The sequence below is a fragment of the Bacillus rossius genome (genome assembly GCF_032445375.1).
Source record: "Bacillus rossius redtenbacheri isolate Brsri chromosome 9 unlocalized genomic scaffold, Brsri_v3 Brsri_v3_scf9_1, whole genome shotgun sequence".
In the NCBI taxonomy this organism is placed as follows: Eukaryota; Metazoa; Arthropoda; class Insecta; order Phasmatodea; family Bacillidae; genus Bacillus; species Bacillus rossius.
The window spans coordinates 19,026,631-19,044,910 of NW_026962012.1; the positions used below are offsets into that span (position 1 = coordinate 19,026,631).

Here is an 18,280-nt window from a genome sequence, read left to right on the forward strand (position 1 = left end):
TCTCCCTCAAAAGGGGATTTTTTCCCCTCGAAATAGGGAAATTTCTAGGATTTTGAGTAATGTTTGAGGAATTTTGAGGAAATTTGACACCAAAATGGCCGTCGCAATCCAAGATTGTGATCGGCACCACAGGCACCACCGGTGGAAGCCTGGGCCAGTGGCAACTACTACATACTAACTACTGCGGGATTTAACAAAATGTAGCATGGCTACAAAATTATCTGGTTGGAGTAATTGGCTACAAATGTAGCTGGTTGAATCCGACATTCGAATATGATTGGTAAATATTCATTATTTAAAATTCATACATAAAACTGTAACAATACTACAGGTATATATTACAATTAATTAAAGGGCTTGTTTTAATTTGCATATTATACCAACTGCTATGAGTATTAAGTGAGACCCATGTGACAGAGACTTCAGGTCACCGAGATCGTCTGCTTGACTAGCTTTGTGACTATTCTTGAGAACTGCAGAGACTTCAATGACCAAAGCGACGTCAACTGGTGATATTCCATCTCATGGGCATTCCGAGTGCACTTCCACTATACCTACGTAATAGAATTAAACTATTACCTAGGTATGAAAACGAATGGCATATTACACTTTTTACCATACTTACATCTTGAAATTCCTTGGGCATAACATTTTTTTTTAAACTTTGTGTTACCTATAGAATAGCATAATTTTAGGATGAATACCATAATTTGTAACGTGGTATTCCCCATAGCAGCTGACTAACACCCCAGTATTCACTATAGCTTCTTAGGGGGCTTGAAACCTTAAATAAATTACTGTTCTATACATTATTTTTATTTTTCATCTTACAAGTGATTATTTAGTTCACTTCTTAACTCCTTGATTGTGGATCTCAAGATCGCAGAATGCACTCATAGTTCAAAACCAACATACCATACTCAGGATTTCAGGAAGGTATTAAAAATAAATAAACCGCATCCATAATGGCGCTAGCTTTAACTTTAAAACAAAGATGGTGGTCATGGTGTCACACAGTATTGTCGACAACAACAGGCTATACTAGCGGCACCTAGCAGCAAACACTGGAAGTACGATGGGATGGGAAGTAGGGTTGGGTTGGTATCTGTAAAGAGTTTCTGAGGATGAAGGGGGGGGGAATGGGGTGGGGTGGAGATGGAAGGGGAAGTGCATGGGATGGAGGGAGTGGGGGCGGGAAAGGACAGGATCCTCTTGATGTGGGATGCCTAGGAGGAGGGAAGTAAGTGCGGCCCGAATGTATTCTCTTGTAGTTGATTCAATAGTTACCCAGAACTAATGATGCGTCAAGATTTAGACATTCAACCAGAACAGCTCTGATTGGACAAGAGGAAAATAAAAATAAAAAATTAAAAAGCATGTAAATAAAGTTAGTGTTCGGAGTTAACACACTTATTCAGATGTTATCATAAGATATATTAAATATAATTACGTTTATTTTAAACCAGTCGAGGGAAACAGACTGCATTTTGAGAGCAAATTATTTTATACTTTCACTCACGTTCGCGCGCACACACACACAGACACGCACACACACACCTACATTGTGGAGCATGAAATAAATGGGTAGCGGGGAATATCCCAAACAAGCAGTTCTCTTTAAGGAGGTGCCTTCCATTTCAGGTCAATATTTTATATTTACAGTAATTACAGATAATTAAACTTGTAGACTTTTTCAATTGTTTAACAGTCACAAAGTGAAAAATATATACAGCGCATACGTTTTGCATAATTAGCTGCCAAAGTTACATTTTTAACGTTTTTGGGTTGTACAAATAAGGAGAATTTAATTTATTGCAGAACTGAAACTTTTTAAGTTTAACTGCAATGTCAATGGCTACTTCATGATATGGTTTGCATTTCTATCACAAAAACTCACTTCATGTTTCTTGGCTGTCAAAATAGTAATAAATTTGAGAATTTTTAAATGCCAGGTAAAATTAATTAATATTTTCTGAAAGAAATTGAAACCATTTTTTGAAGTAGCCAGTTGCATTGCAGTTTAACCTAAAAAAGTTTCAGTTCTGCAATAAATTTAATTCTCCATATTTGTACAACCCAAATACATTAAAAATGTAAGTTTGGCAGCCAATTATGCAAAAAGTATGCGCTGTATGTATTTTTCATTTCGTGAAAGTTAAACAATTGGAAAAAGTCTGCCAGTTATTCTGTAATTACTGTAAATATAAAATGTTGACCTGGAATGGGAGGCACCCCTCCCCCTATGTACGGAAGCCCTGCACAGTCGCGAGACGCGGTCCCCGGGCTGACGGCGCGCCGGTGCGTGTTGCAGAGCTGCTGCTGCAGCAGGTGCAGCGCAAGTCGCGGCTGCAGCGCGAGCTGCTCAAGGAGAGGCAGAAGCTGAGGAAGATGCATCGGGAGGTGCAGAGCATGAGGCGAGACCTGCAGCACCGCGAGCTGCTCAAGAAGAGGAGCGCCAGCCACGCGCTGCCTGTCGTCACCTCCGTCGTGAGTACAATCCTCCGCCCAGCCTCCCGTCCTCCCGTCCTCCCGTCCTCCCGTCCTCCCGTCCTCCCGTCCTCCCGTCCTTCCATCCTGCCGTCCTCCCGTCCTTCCATCCAGCCGTCCTCCCGTCCACCCGTCCACCCATCCTGCCGTCCACCCGTCCTCCCGTCCTCCCGTCCTACCGTCCTCCCGTCCTGCCGTCCTCCCGTCCTCCCGTCCTCCCGTCCTTCCATCCTGCCGTCCTCCCGTCCACCCGTCCACCCGTCCACCCGTCCTCCCGTCCACCCGTCCACCCGTCCACCCGTCCACCCGTCCACCCGTCCACCCGTCCACCCGTCCTCCCATCCACCCATCCTTCCGTCCACCCGTCCACCCGTCCACCCGTCCACCCGTCCACCCGTCCTCCCATCCTCCCATCCACCCGTCCTTCCGTCCACCCGTCCACCTGTCCTCCCATCCACCCGTCCTCCCGTACACCTGTCCTCCTGTCCACCCATCCACCCGTCTACCCGTCCACCCGTCCACCCGTCCACCCGTCCACCCGTCCACCCGTCCTCCCATCCACCCGTCCTTCCGTCCACCCGTCCTCCCGTACACCCGTCCACCCATCCTGCCGTCCTCCCGTCCTCCCGTCCTACCGTCCTCCCGTCCTGCCGTCCTCCCGTCCTCCCGTCCTTCCATCCTGCCGTCCTCCCGTCCACCCGTCCACCCGTCCACCCATCCTGCCGTCCACCCGTCCTCCCGTCCTCCCGTCCTACCGTCCTCCCATCCTGCCGTCCTCCCGTCCTCCCGTCCTCCCGTCCTTCCATCATGCCGTCCTCCCGTCCTCCCGTCCACCAGTCCACCCGTCCACCCGTCCCCTGTCCACATGTCCACCCGTCCACCCGTCCACCCGTCCACCCGTCCACCCGTCCACCCGTCCACCCGTCCTCCCATCCACCCGTCCTTCCGTCTACCCGTCCACCCGTCCACCCGTCCACCTGTCCTCCCATCCACCCGTCCTCCCGTACACCTGTCCACCCGTCCACCCGTCTACCCGTCCACCCGTCCACCCGTCCACCCGTCCACCCGTCTACCCGTCCTCCCATCCACCCGTCCTTCCGTCCACCCGTCCACCCGTCTACCCGTCCACCCGTCTACCCGTCCTCCCATCCACCCGTCCTTCCGTCCACCCGTCCACCCGTCCACCTGTCCTCCCATCCACCCGTCCTCCCGTACACCTGTCCTCCTGTCCACCCGTCCACCCGTCCACCCGTCCACCCGTCCACCCGTCTACCCGTCTACCCGTCCTCCCATCCACCCATCCTCCCGTACACCCGTCCTCCCGTACACCCGTCCACCCGTCTACCCGTCCTCCCATCCACCCGTCCTTCCGTACTCCCATCACACAGTGTATGACCAGTACATGGAAGTAACTCATTACTTATACTGACCCATTGTAACATGCAGTACGGGTGTTGTTTTGCTTGTAGTAGAATTATCTAGGTTGTTACCTCGTCACCAGAGCTGTGTGGACGAGGAACAGCCTGGGTCTCTGCTCCCGGACGGCATGTGTGCTCTCGTGGTTCGTCGAGCGCCGCCAAACACAGTCCCCCCCCCCCCCCCCCCAATTCTCCCTAAGGCCTGCGTAGCACATAATGAACAATATAATTATAAAATCAGAGGTTGAAAGGCCGTTTATAATACTACATTAAAGTAAAATATTTTATTTTAAAACTACTTCTAGAAAAATTTAATTTACATTATCAGATTTTAAGAAATAATAAAATTCAGTTTGAGTTACTTTTCTTTGACTGGTCAAAGAATTTGAATATTCGCGACATGTGTATAAAGAAGGTATAATTTCTACATATAATATACAGATTTTATTAAATTAATAATAAAGGGTCTTTAACGTGTCAATGTAAATTTAATTAGCGTTTTACATTTTATATAGTTGATTGAAAAATATTGTTACGAATTATTAAAATGAATAAATAATTCGTCGTGGGAAAACTACTGGGCTCGTAAATGGATAGCCCAATTAAAGTTTTTACTACACAGTTTTATTGATTGCCAATATTTAATCACTAACAAATAATCTTCTAAAAATGCCTAATAATCAATTACACTTATAAATGTCTATTCCCCAGTCACTCGGTTCTTACGCACCGCACACCTCGCTGGGCCGCACCTCTGGCGCAACTCTCGCCGCAGCACCCCTCGTGGACCTCTGTCGCCGCCGCACTTCCCTTCGCCGAGGATCCGCTTGACGCTTCGCTCGGAACTTCGCTCGGGACTCACGTCGCACCCGCGGCCTCTCACCACCCAACTATCGCCCCGGAACTGAACTCTCTCGCCGAGGAACTCCGCCGCACCCGCGACACTATCGCGCGGACTCTCTCGCCCCGGAACTCATTTCTCTCTCGGAGGCCGGCGTCCTGGGCTTATATAGGCCCAGGCGCCACTTCTAGAAGTCGCGAGCACGGCTGGGGCGAATTGCGTCATCCCGCGCCGACCCGACGCCAGATTTATCGAGAAAGGCGTCGGCAGCTCGCGCGACAGCTGCCAGGTGTCATGTTAACGGCGCCGAAGCAGAGCGGCGCGCGTGGAGCGGCGGGCAGGAGGGAGGGGAAGCGGCGACCCTTGTAATCCACCAGGCGCGCGTATCATATGTCATGTCAGCGGCTGCCACGTGACGTCAGAGGCTGTGGTGGGCCACCAGCCAGCTCTGCACCTGCGCGCCACGACCCTGCTTACGTTTCGTAACATTATTCAAGTCCTATCAAAATCTTTCAGTACCCGTAGTTATTATGCTAAAGATAAAGTTATATTCATGGCTGGATAGAAGGGGTGGAGGGAAGCCGCCCGAAAGGCAGTGGAAACCACTAGCCGGCCGGGTGGTGGGGGGGGGGGGGGGTGGCTGGATCCAGCGCATCACAGAGATGTTGGGTCGCTCACAAATAGATACACAACATAACGACAAAGAATCTTTACGTTAAGGGAAAGTTGGTAGACTTTAAATTTAAAAAAAGGGGAGGATTCCAAGTAGAAATCATGTGGGTTCGGATGATGCCCTCCAGCCATGTAGATGAAGCACAATAAAACAAAGGTCGCCATGTTGGTGTGGAGCCCGCACACTCGGCGATGTGAATGCGCCAGCCCATCAGTGAAGACGCCTGGACGTGTGACTGTGAACCGCGGGAAACACGAGACACTGACGAGCAGGCCGTGGCGGATACATCACTGGGCGCAGGAAGTCGCGTGCATCTTCATTGAGGAAGTTATATGCTTATAAGGGGGGGGGGGGATAAGGTTCGATAATAAAGATATCCAAAGAAAGCACAAATGAAACCTATGTGAAAAGGCAGAAAGCTGCAGGCTTGCAGGAAAGTTTTTGGGCGCCGGGGGGGGGGGGGGGATGATGTTGGTTCGCACGAAGCACAAACTGCGTTGGCAATGAGTTGGCGGGAAGTGGCGTCAGGCTGGGGCCTGTATCTCAGGAAAACTCTGACCAGTACTGACAAAATGAGAAAAATAAAGCTAACGACGACTTTAGAAAATTCACTAGTGAAGAATGAAACTTTCAGGCCGAAAGGCTTCAACTAGTATAAGTGAAATACACATAAATGAAAATTCTCGTTAAAAAATTCAAGTTTAAATAAAGTTAAACACTATGAAAAATTAAAATTTTTAGTGGCATACTATGTATTCTCCCGCGCCAATTCAGTTCAGTATATATATTTTTTTAATATTATTCGGTTACTTATAACAATCACATGCACAATGTTATAAACATATTTATTCCGTTTTCTCTTTTTTTTATTTTTTTTTATTTTTTCACATTGCCACAAAATAATTTTTGTCAAAATTTCAGTTGGTTACATTTTCCTCAGCTATCGTAAAAATGTACCTGGTAACCTCGCTGCCTGTTTGTGGCGAAGTCGAGACTTTAATTACACTTAACTCACATGTTATTTACATGAAATATGCAATGCTATAAATATTGCAATCCAAGCTGTGGTATCAGTAGTGTATACCATTATGTCTGAGCCTTGGAATCGAAGTGAGGAGCTGGGTGGTGGTATCATGGTTGCCATCTTAAATGACCTTGACTCTGGCTACCATATTCGATGAACTTCACTTTCAAAATTGGCTTTAAAAAACCAAGTATCTCCATATTCATGTACGTATTTAGTGGCTTGAACTGGCTAATTCTCAGCTCCATGCGGTCCTACGAAGACAGTGTCCAGCCTGAACCTTACTCCGCAGTCTTGTTCTTCCAAAGTTTCAACTGCTTCAAGTAGTATATAATAGTTCCTCATGCGGCAGGAGCGGGAGTGTGGATGGTGGATAGGGTCCGCCATCTTGGATTATGATGTCATGGTGGCCATCTTGAATTATGACATCGTTACTGTCGCCATCTTTTATTTTAAGTCACGGCGAATATCTAGGTTGACTTTGACCGTATCCTTTGACCTTGACCTTTCACCTCAATCGTCATCTTTAAACCTCTGTCTTGGATTCCACCATATTGACATTGGATTCCACCATATTGACATCGAGCGCCCCACTCACAACCATTGAACTTTTCATTGCATAGAACATTCTGCCATCTTGAATTTTGACATGTCCGCCATCTTATTTTCATGCTGGAGGCCGCCATGATATGTCAAACTTGTTTTCGTATGCTAGGGACCACCATCTTGAAATACATCACAGTCATCATATTGTTTTTTTCTTTCTGTTGGAGAACGCCATCTTGGATACCGCCATATTTGTTTATGCTTTTTTTTCCTAGAGTGCTCCAGTATAGCTCTGTCTCATGCACATAATGTCATTGTTAATTACCTGCCAATGCTGTTATGACACATCGATATATTAAATTTAATTTTTATACAAAATACCATGGAAGCAAGGTGAATTGAACAATGACAGCTCGGATCTCTGGGTTAAATATACGTATTTGACCGCACGGCCTTCGAGACATTTACCAGACACTTTGACAAAGAGAGACTTGGCCTTCCTTGCACCACTGCCTGGTATTATGTGAAGCGAAGAGCCATACTAAAGCATTTTTTCCTAACCTAACTAAAAACTAAGTGTATTGGGGAGGGGTCCGGGTTAGGGGAGGGACCTAGGTGCGTCTCAGGCCGAAGCCTATACGCCTAGTCATGCTGGGATTAGCCATGCAGGGAGAGGGTCGCATGCATCGTGTGCTAGGAGGGCATTGGCCAGCCATGGCAGCAATTGATGCCATGACTAACTCCCCTCACTCATAAATCTAGACTATAACTAGAGATAGGTTGGGCCCAGGTAACACCTGCATAGACACAGGGAAAACCCTGGGCACTGTCATGCGGGGTGCAGGAGTGTAGGAGAATACAGGAGACAGAGGATGGTCTGGATGAAGAGTTGGACAGAGTAGAAAAGAGTCGACCATGCGGGGGGTTGGGCACTTGGACTCGTGTATCCAGGACTGGGTTTAGTGACAAGGGACGCAAGCGCCCCTGGCGGTGAGTGGCTGCACTGACCACTCACTCCGCTGCCAGTCAGCACCTAAAACTAAAGAAGTAGAAGTCAGTAACACAAGATATATGTTACAATTAAATAAACATGCCGCCGCGCAGGGCGGAATCAAATGACTTATCATAGTCTATGAATAATACTTAATTCGGTTTTTATTTTGTTTTTATGCATTATTTTAATTTTTTATTTTAATTTTTTTTCTCAAGGCTATATAGATGCTTCACATTGCTTATTCTAGCACGCCACGCATTGCCACCCTGCAGACAGCCTCCATGGACCCGGAGTATGTAGAGACGTTAGCTTGTACACCCGAACCAGAGCACTCCCCGCATGCGCAGACTACTATGGGCGGGGTAGTGGGGAAAGGAACGGAAAGGGGTGTGAACAAATTGTCATTTCTCAGTTATTGTATGTCCCTTTTCATTATAGGTCATTATAATTGTGTGCGTTGTTCAGTTCATAACTATTCTTTCCTTATTAGTTGGAACTTCAAATTGTAACCATGAAATTAAAAAAAAAATTGGTTGTCTGTTAAGTCGGTTTACGGACGTTAGTTTAACGTGACAAACGTCATAACAAAACATTGATGAAATGATTGCATACTTTTATGAATAAAATTGAATCATTTGTATTGAATTATCACTATTTTGTATGGATACAAAGAAGGAGTGAAATGAAATCTACAATTTAACTGATAGATTTACTTTTATTTGCACTCATTAATTCAAATATGTTTATTACTTCAACAAAGAGATTATTTTAACTATAAATTTTACACATGTTTGCTATTTAACTTCTTCCAAACTGTGTTATTCTGTTAAGGATAGGACGATGATAAGAAAAGTAGGAAACGAATGGGAGTGTTTCAAGTTTAATGTGCCTCGAAAAAGTCAAATCGATGGTTGTTGCAATCGAGTGGAAGAGAGATAGATGCGGCGCAAGCGTACAATGAGCGTAACGGGACACAATGTAACAAGACAATTTGCGTAACGGGACAATTTGCGTAACGGGACAAAATGCAACGGGACACTTTTCGTGCGTGCAGCCGGCGTTCATCGATTTATTAGACGTTATCACGTCAAAAAATTATTCTATGCGTTTGCATGTAATATTTGAATATTTTTGTGGTCTGGAAAAAAATATATTTTAATATTCGAGTTAGCTAATGTGTTTATAATGTATGTACAATGTTTGTTGGAATTATTAGTTAATTTCGTTCGTGTTTGCAATTGTAATAAGTGAACAGATTTAATGATGAAATTCGAATATTTGTAATGTGTTTCACTGATAACATGCAGTGCTTGAACTGCAACACTATCACATTGGTTGGCGTGCAGCCGGCGACCCTGCTACCCTGCTACCCTGCTACCCTGCTACCCTACCAGCTGCCTGGCACGGGACGGGCCGATGCGGGTGGAAGCAGGAAACAGCTGGGGAAGGGCGCAAGCATTCACGCCGCAGTCTCAATTGAAGCGCGCAAGTGCCGGTGGCTCGTTAATAAATGTATTTTTACAACCAGGAGAGCGGAGGAGCTATTCTAGGGTCGAGCATCATGCTGGCAGCCAGCAAGGTCGGTGCACGTCAACAAGCCACCATCGCCGGACACCTGTTCCAGCTTGCCCGCCCAACAATACCTACAACACTGCCTGCACGACATTGTAGCCACTAGGTCTCCCTGCGCAGCATTGTCGCGTTATCCTTGTAGCAACAATCTACAACACATCACGTCACTACACCACTGGTACTCCCTGCTCAGCAACGTCAGTCAGGTTTTTATGGCCTCCCTCCTCTAACAGAATTTCACCATTATTCATTTAGAAGTTTTAGAAGTGTGATTAATCGACTGAATTTTCACTTTTCAGCCACAGTAGGGGAGGGGCGAACCTAAATGTATGAATACGTCACTGCGATTATGTGAGAACTTAATTTGCCACTTGTTAGACTACTATCAGATGTTTATTTTCCCAAAAATCCTGGTCGTACTCTCTCTCTTCCCTCCCTTTTCTCTCTCCCCCCCCCCCGAAAAATGGATAATTGCAGCATTTCCTATTGTAGCTGTATATCCATAACTAGTCTTCGTACAAAGATAAAAATAATTATTGTGTGAAAATTAGTAAACGGTTTAACATTCATGACAAAATTGTAAATGTATGAAATAATTGTCCAGTTTATTTGGTACCACTTTAGACTATTTTGATAATGTATTTTATATATATGTATGTATATATAACAAATATTTTTTTTTTACATTTTAAGGGCTAGGATTTGGGAAAATGATTAAATAAATTGGTATGTTTTGTATTTGTATTATTCATAGGTCGACTCTATATTATGTTCACTTCTGCTTCACTTATTTCAGAATTTTTTTTTAAAATATAAAACAATACGCACTCCCTTCTCACTTCTTACGACCTTCTAAATGAAAAATTAACTTAATTAGTTGATTTCATCAATATTCGTGTTGTAGTTTTCGCGTGATGCCGGAATCAATGGACAAATATAAATACAAACATTCTAAAAGTTGTTGATACAAGTTCTCAAAAATGGTATAAGCCCTTAGGTACCTGTAATTGTTTTCCGAAAATCTCTGCAGTGTACAGACATTTTACTCTAAACTATTTTATTATTGTAATATATTTCATTAATTTCTTCTTTTTTTTAGATACCATAACCGAGACTTTGCTGCTGTGTTTTGATGATGCCTTCCAATGAAATTATATCCTCCTTTTTAACGTGTGCACAATTAAATGTTCTTGGTTGTGAAGTGGGGTGGCGCAGTAGCAATACACCAACACCGTCTGGCATCACACAGTCCTGCTGTGATCCCAGTGCGGCCTCTGATCCCCTACCTCGCTCAGGTAGTTCCTTGGCATAGCCCGCTGCCCAGTCCTGCCCTGTGTGGTTGGCCAGTCACCCTGCTGTCGGCGAGATGTTAGGCCCAAGAGAGGCAGACCGCGATGCCAGGTTCGACCCTGCTCGGCCACTGACGTCACGCGCGCCTGGCCGGATCACAAGGATTGTCGCCAATTCCCCCCCCCCCCCCCCGCACCCTAGGCTTCCCGCATATCGTCCTGTCTCGGCGCTGTTATCTATCGCTGAGCGGCCTTGGGAATTCTACGGGCCGCCGCGCGGAGTGGCGTGAATGAGCGCCATCTTTCTCGACTATTCGGGCGTCGGGTCGGCCTAGGATGACGCGACTCTTCACGCCGCTCTCGTTGGTTCTGGAAAGATGACCCAAAAGTACATGAGTGACGTTGGCCTCCGCGGGAGTTCCGCGAAGATATCCGTGACAGTTCCGAGAGTTCCGAGAGTGAAGGGCGGCGCGACATCGGCGTAGAGGTTGACAGACCCCTCGAGAGTGCGACTGAGTGGCGCGAGACTGAGTGTGGACAGGCGCGAGGTGAGGGGCGAACCACTGTCGAGCCCGGCTCCAGCGAGGAGTGCGAACTGCGGAACTTGACACACATTGAGAGTGACTTGCGAATAAACATTTTTAAGTGCCAGTGATTGGTGATCAAACATTTTTAAGTACAATTATTTATTAGTAATGCAAAATTTAGTAATTATTAAAACCAATAAAACTTAATTTAAAACTTAATTGGACTATACCTACCTTTCGAACCCAGTTCTCCACACATTATAAATTGTATATTTCATATATAGTCGCATTTATTGCACATTGATTGGCTTGAAAGTGACATGAGACTTCAGCCAACTCTCTAATTGGCCATAGTTACAAGTTATACTTATTTTTACCATGAAAATTTCGAACAATCAAATGAGGCTGGAGTTTAAACAATATTTGCCTGACTAATGTGCATACATGTCATTGAAAAACTTGCCGCGGACATTTTCCTCCAACTTCAACGTCGGGAATCGAACCCATGTGTCCGATCAACCAGTGAGCTAATCTTATGGTGTAGGCACGTAATACTTATACCTCTATTTACTGCCCACGACAACATGGAAACTCTTTCTAGGGCAAGTATTCTAATAATTGCAAAATAATCGCAATGTTCAAAGACGGTAAATTATACTTTATTCTGCCTGGAACGAAATCCCGATAAAAAAAAACATCTGTTGCAACAGTTTTTTAAAGTGGCTAAATATTTTAAACAAAAATCAAGTGTTTGGGTTAGGGTAAATACTGCGGAAAAAAAATAACTTAAAAAGATTAATTTCTTTACTATATTAAACAAAAGTCTCCACCATCTGGCTGTATAAGCAAACTTATTTTACACCAAAATGTATTTATGCTTACCATTAGAAAAATTGTAACATCCTTGTCAAAAAGGCTCACTTTTCTTAACGTAATATCCAATGGAAGATTTACAATATAATAGATATTTTCTATGAATTTTGGTAGGCGGTAAAAACAAACTAAACACTATACCAAAGAGCTCTATGATGTGCTTAACAACATGCCTTCTAACAAAATTGGACAAAAGTATGTCATACGACAGCATCAGAGCAAAATCTAACTTTTTCTTCATTAAATATATATTACTGTATATAAAGTTCGTAGCATGCCTAACTTAACTATATAAATTCATACACAGGCGCTTCATACACAAAAGCTTCCTTGCCCACCAATAATCATTTTCAAGTATGCAGTTTATGGCCTCTTATTTCAAATACTTTAAGTTCGTAGACATGCTCAAAAGTCTATAAGATACAGAAAATATTGATGTTGATTTCACGGTGCTAAATCTAACATGTAAATTTACCGTCTCGACCCAGAGCCCATTAGCGCAGTTCCGCAATTCCTTCGTGCACACAAACGCACGGATGCAGAATTTTCGCACGTGTCCAAGTTGACCATAGCTACGACTGACACACAAGTCGCTGTCAGCCCTCACGCCTTCATAGTCATGGTCTTGCAAGATACAGGTATAAAAAATTACTAAAGCCTTTTATGAAAATCATTTATGTGACATTTAACTCATGGCAAAACTCCTGTTTAAGCTTATACAAAATATATTTTCGAAGATACTCTGTCCAGCTATTCGTAGAATTTTTTGCTAATTTTTTTTCAAACTGAACTTAAAGTTAATGGCTGCAGATCTCAATATACTGACCCACCATTAAACTTGTCAGTCAAAATTTTGAGTTTTCCAAACAAATTACTAAAATTCTTTGTTGAACCACTCGCAAACAAATTTTAACAAAGTTTATCGCCACACAGGAGTGCTCGTAGAAACATGATGCAGACAAGGGTCTACATTAAATATTGGACTGTATGACACCAAGCCACCGTAGTGGTCGGAAGGTGGCACTCTCGTGGCGTAACACCCGTACACATACATCCTCCTGCTCGCGGTCAGCAGCACTGCAGATTGCTCGTAGCATTGTTCATCGTGCTCCCAGTGGCAGCGCCGTGAAACTATCGATGATCTTGATCGGTAAACAATTCATCCAAATCCTCAGAAACCTGATATAAAGAATAGTAGCTGTCTCTAGGTAATACTGGGAGTGGATCTGGCCCTACGAGGAAGGTGCATATCACCGAGGTGATGGTATTGTTGCCCGCTCCAGTATCCCAGATATAAATCATCAGATTCGAGGAAAGGGTGTATGATGCAAATATATAGCATCTCTCCACCAAGGCAGCCTTTTTCTTTCTCGTGGCACCAGTGGTGTTAAACAAAGAAGGCTGTGCCAGGGAGTCCTCGTCTCTTGACATCCTCAGATGTCCTGAAAAAGGTATCTGGTATAGCGGAAAAGCTCTCTCTGTGAGCAACAACAGAAGGCTCGGAAATGTACCTGGGGGGGGGGGGGGTTAGCACTGCGGGGTCCTCAGGCCGTCAGGTCACAAAGGCCTCGGATCATTGTGAAGAACCAATGGCATAATGACAATGGATAGTCTGGGCTCGGCTTCTGCTGTGTAAACAGACACAACCGGGCATGAAAGAACACTGTAAGTTCCAGGGCACCGAAGCTGGTAAAGTATCCGAAGCGCTGTGCTTACGGAACCAGCTTCCCATGTGTCTCCTGTTTCCTGGACTGTGGTAGTTACCGTGCTAGCTCACAGGCTAACAGGCCTTATGAGCCCGCAAGTGCGTGAAAAATCTAGGCACTATTGTGGGACGACCCTTGCGATTTTTAGATTCCCCGCTGAGGTTTTGTCTAAGGGCACAGGTCAGATGGTGAGGACTACTAACCTGGTAACCTAATATAATTTGGATGCACTTCGGCCAGATAACAGGTCTGTGGTTTTTCTGAGGAATCTCAAAGATATGATAGACTTAGGAGGGGGTTCCTATGAGTCAACCACATGTTAGCCGAATTAGGTTAAGGGGTGTGGGAGACAATGATGATGGGGGTTGCATTAGCCTCTCATGGTAGCTTCTCTCCAAACATCCCCATGTTTCAATTAAATGACATACCCATTTCTCTTTGGCTCTTGGGAGCTTATGTCGGTGGTGTTCAACCCCCTAACTGGAGTAAATACCGAAAAATCCGGCACATTATATTACTTATGGCATGTATGTCAAATTATTGTCTATAAATAACATCTGGAGTGATCCTGATCCCTTTGGGAGAAGTTGATTGTTGTTTGAGGTGTCATAGGAGTTGCCGCCTCTATTATCCAAGGCAGAATCCATCAGGATCACAGAAAGAATGTAAGATGCGAATAAGTAGCCTCTCGACACCAGGACAATCCTTTGCCTTGTGGCACAGACATCCATAAACTGAGAATGGCTCTTCCGAGGAAAGCCATTCCCCTGAGATCCTCAGATGTGGAAAGGTTAACAGAATAGTGACAGGGATAAATCTGTGGGCAAGAGCAGATGCGATTGGAATCTTTCTGGGGGTTTCGGCCGCCGAGCCCTGAATGGCCATGCCCAGTGCTGCTCCTGATCATCAGTCCTGGCCTCTTGCTACCCGGGCCTTGATCGGCTGTACATTTCTTGGCGTCAGGGAAATTGCTATAAGTGCTGCAAAAAATTAGTGGTAGTTCGGGGATAACCATCCGTGGTGTTGGTCCCCGCTAAGGTTTCTTGTTGGCCCATGGTCATCCCTGGTGTTGGACTCAACCTTGCTAGTGGTGCTTCGATTGCTTGGAGCTGACGTGAGCGACGACCCACCTCAGGATACTAGCCTGGAGGGTGTCTAGGGCTGCGTGTGCTGAGGGGATGGGTTTCTCAGCCTCTCGTCATAGCTTAGTAAGGCTCTCCTCACAGCTACTGTTGACTCATGTGCCATGAACAAAGGAGTCTGTGGTGATAGCTTCATTGGTGTAGTTGGTGTGTCATTGCAGAGTGCTCTTATGGGCCTGATAGTCCACTCTCGCATGGAACTGCACCGGAGAGCTGATGAGCTGCAACTTGGTGCATGCTGAATCTTGAGGCCCACAATCGTGTATTTATTTAATTATATCTATTAACTATGTTTATGTGAATGTTCGTCAATATTGGATTTAATGGAAATTATTATTTTTTTAAGCTATTTAACATAATATCCCAGCTCTTGGACGGTTTCTGTTAATAATTTTTATCAATGAACAAATGTTTTCAGGAATGTTTCCTTATGATGTATAATTACTGTCCGAAGATGAAATTGCAAGCCAGTAGTTTTTTTTTTTTGTTTAAAATATATTAGCATTTGTTTGTTTACAAATTTTATGTTGGTATTTCATTTCATTTTACCAAAAATGTCTTTAAATATTTTCTCAGAATTAACTAGGTCATTTTCGAGACACATTTTTGCCACGAAAACACTTCAGCTATCAGTAATAAATTATGAAGAATTTAATTCAGTAAAATAAATAAAATATCTTTTAAAAATATTTGAAGCAATCGGGTGATTTAATTTTTCGAACACGATAAGCGTCATGGGCTATACAAGAAATTTAACTAAATAAAAATTAAATGTGTTTTCAAGAGATATTTAGGAATGGCCGCATCAACCAAATTTGCTAGCATAGTGCCGCAGCCTGTTTCATTGTTTGGGTTTGTTGTTGCGGAGGCAGTATCAATGATGGTTTACTCTCATATTTCAGCGCTGAGACGTTCAGATGGTTTCGAACCTCTTAGAAGCCTATTCTTTCTTTTTTGTGTATTTTGGTGCTGAGCTGTAAGTGAGAATATTTGTTTCAAATGATTTCATTACCTACTTGCAAGTTGTACCTCTTAAGGTTTTAATTGTATTGGTTTGCAAAATTCATACTAGTAAAATAAATTGTATTACAATATCAGCACCCACATGTGGCATTGTAATATTACATCACCTCTTTTTATTTCACACCTCTTACTGCTTCTGGTATTAATAGTGCAGTGGTATTCATTCTGTGTGTCTATGCCATTGAGGGTTTACTAATTTATTTGTTTATTTCTATGACATGTAAGATGCTGGAACATTATATATATATATATATATATATATATATAATTTGTGTTGTCTAACCTTGTCGCTTATGTATTTATTGTTTGTCACACGATTTTTAATTTTTCTCATTTTTATTTACTTTTACCTATATTATAAAGGTCTTCGCGGAGTTCTTTGTATTATGTTTTTTTGTAGTATCAAATAAATTATAAGTTGGAACCAGCATGCAACTTTGTTCTTTCGTGCATTCCTTATAATTTGTTTTATATTAATTGCATTTTATGGTAATTATCGGACATCGCGGCTTTTTAAAACGGAAATAATAATCAGAAAACATGGTTTTCACACGTCCCTAAATTTACCTTGAATGGATGGTTTCTTAATTCCTACTAGTTTGTGAAAATAATAGTTTATAGCTTACATTACTATGCCAGCATCGGACATCGTGGCTTCGGGAAATGAAAGTAAATCAAAACGGGAAATATGTTTTACAAGTACTAGAGACGTCCTAAATTAACACTGAAAACAGTGTTTCTTAATTCCTACTGGTTCGTGAAGAATAAAATTTTAAAGCTTACGTTACAATACCTGTGTTTGTCTTCACACCAGAACCGCCAGTCATTGTTTAACCGCGATCGTGTATCTCTTTGTTTAACGCAAGTGTAGCCAACTATGAGAATTAAAAATACGCAAATTCTTCCGTTTCATTGAAGTTTATCCTTGGATCCTGAAGGCTTGATCGTAATGGCATGATCTTGTTGGCTTGATCCTGTGCTATTTTAATTCAGTACGCCGGAAGATCCTGTACATAAAAAATGGCATATATTAATGAATTATGATCGTAAGTCGAAAAAATGATTTTTTTTTTCAACCTACAATCAATTCTTTCTTATTTTTAAATTTATTTTATGTGCAGGATTTTCCGACGTACTGAACTAAAACAGCAAGCATTATGAACCACAGGATCAAGCCAACAGGATCATGTCATCGGGATCTCCCGACGTACTAATTTAAAAAAGCAAGCATTATGTACCACAGGATTAAGACAACAGGATCAAATCTTTAGGATCGAGGGATAAACGTGGACACACGAAACACCAGCTATAACGAACACAGAATATACGACGGCTGTAATCAAAGAAAAGCCTGCAAAATTAAATGTGTCAGCTACTTCAGTGCACAGCACGTATTCCGCACGGAAAATGAACAACGTTTACAATTCAATTCAAATTTTAGGCTCCCATTTGATTCGTTCATTACATCGTGACTCAAAATAGATCGTAATTTAAATGGAATGTAACAAAACAAACATTTTGTAATACAACTACTTATTCTAATAAAACAACAAATATGAAATACAAGCATTAAGAATTCCTTACAACTGCCATACAGTTGTTATTTAAACGAAATTCATTATTTTAAAAAAAACCTACATTGACTAAAAGTTCTCTAAAAAAATTTAAAAAAAAAAAACCACACTTGTAAACAATGAATGTCGGCGATTGCGTGAATACACGGATGATTGTAATGTAACCTGTAAACTGTTATTTTTTTTCACAAACCTGTAGGAATTCAGAAACCTTCCTTGCAGGGTTAATTCAGGATTGTCTATAGTATATGGAAAACATATTATATATTACTATTTATCGCGGGTAAACAATTAATTGCGGCGGCAGCGTAAAAGCACAGGTATTGTAATGCAAGATATAAAATTTTATTTTTTGACGTGATAACGTCTTATTAATCGATGAACGCTGGCTGCACGCACGAAAAATTGTCTCGTTCCGCCTGAGCCCATAGCGTGCAAGAACCGGCCAACCACCGTGCGAGAAAAACTTCTATAATATCAAACAGGTTAAGGCGGGCTTTTTAAACTGTTTTAAACTTGTTCGTGATTATATTTAAACAAATTATTTAAATTAAATTTGCGAAAACTGTAAATTATACCTATTTGAAAATG

General features: G+C 43.0%; 1 protein-coding gene across 9 annotated transcripts in view; it reads left to right on the forward strand.

Moving 5' to 3' along the window:
* LOC134542678 (TGF-beta-activated kinase 1 and MAP3K7-binding protein 2) overlaps window positions 1–18,280 on the forward strand; it is a 213,601-nt gene that overhangs the window by 106,432 nt on the left and 88,889 nt on the right. For all 9 annotated transcript variants that reach the window (XR_010076845.1, XR_010076844.1, XM_063387121.1 and 6 more), the window contains one exon: window positions 2,312–2,487. Coding sequence is in view for 7 of the 9 variants with exons in the window: in XM_063387121.1 (XP_063243191.1) it covers window positions 2,312–2,487 (176 nt within the window). In the remaining 2 variants the exon portion in view is untranslated. The remainder of the gene's footprint in view (window positions 1–2,311; window positions 2,488–18,280) is intronic.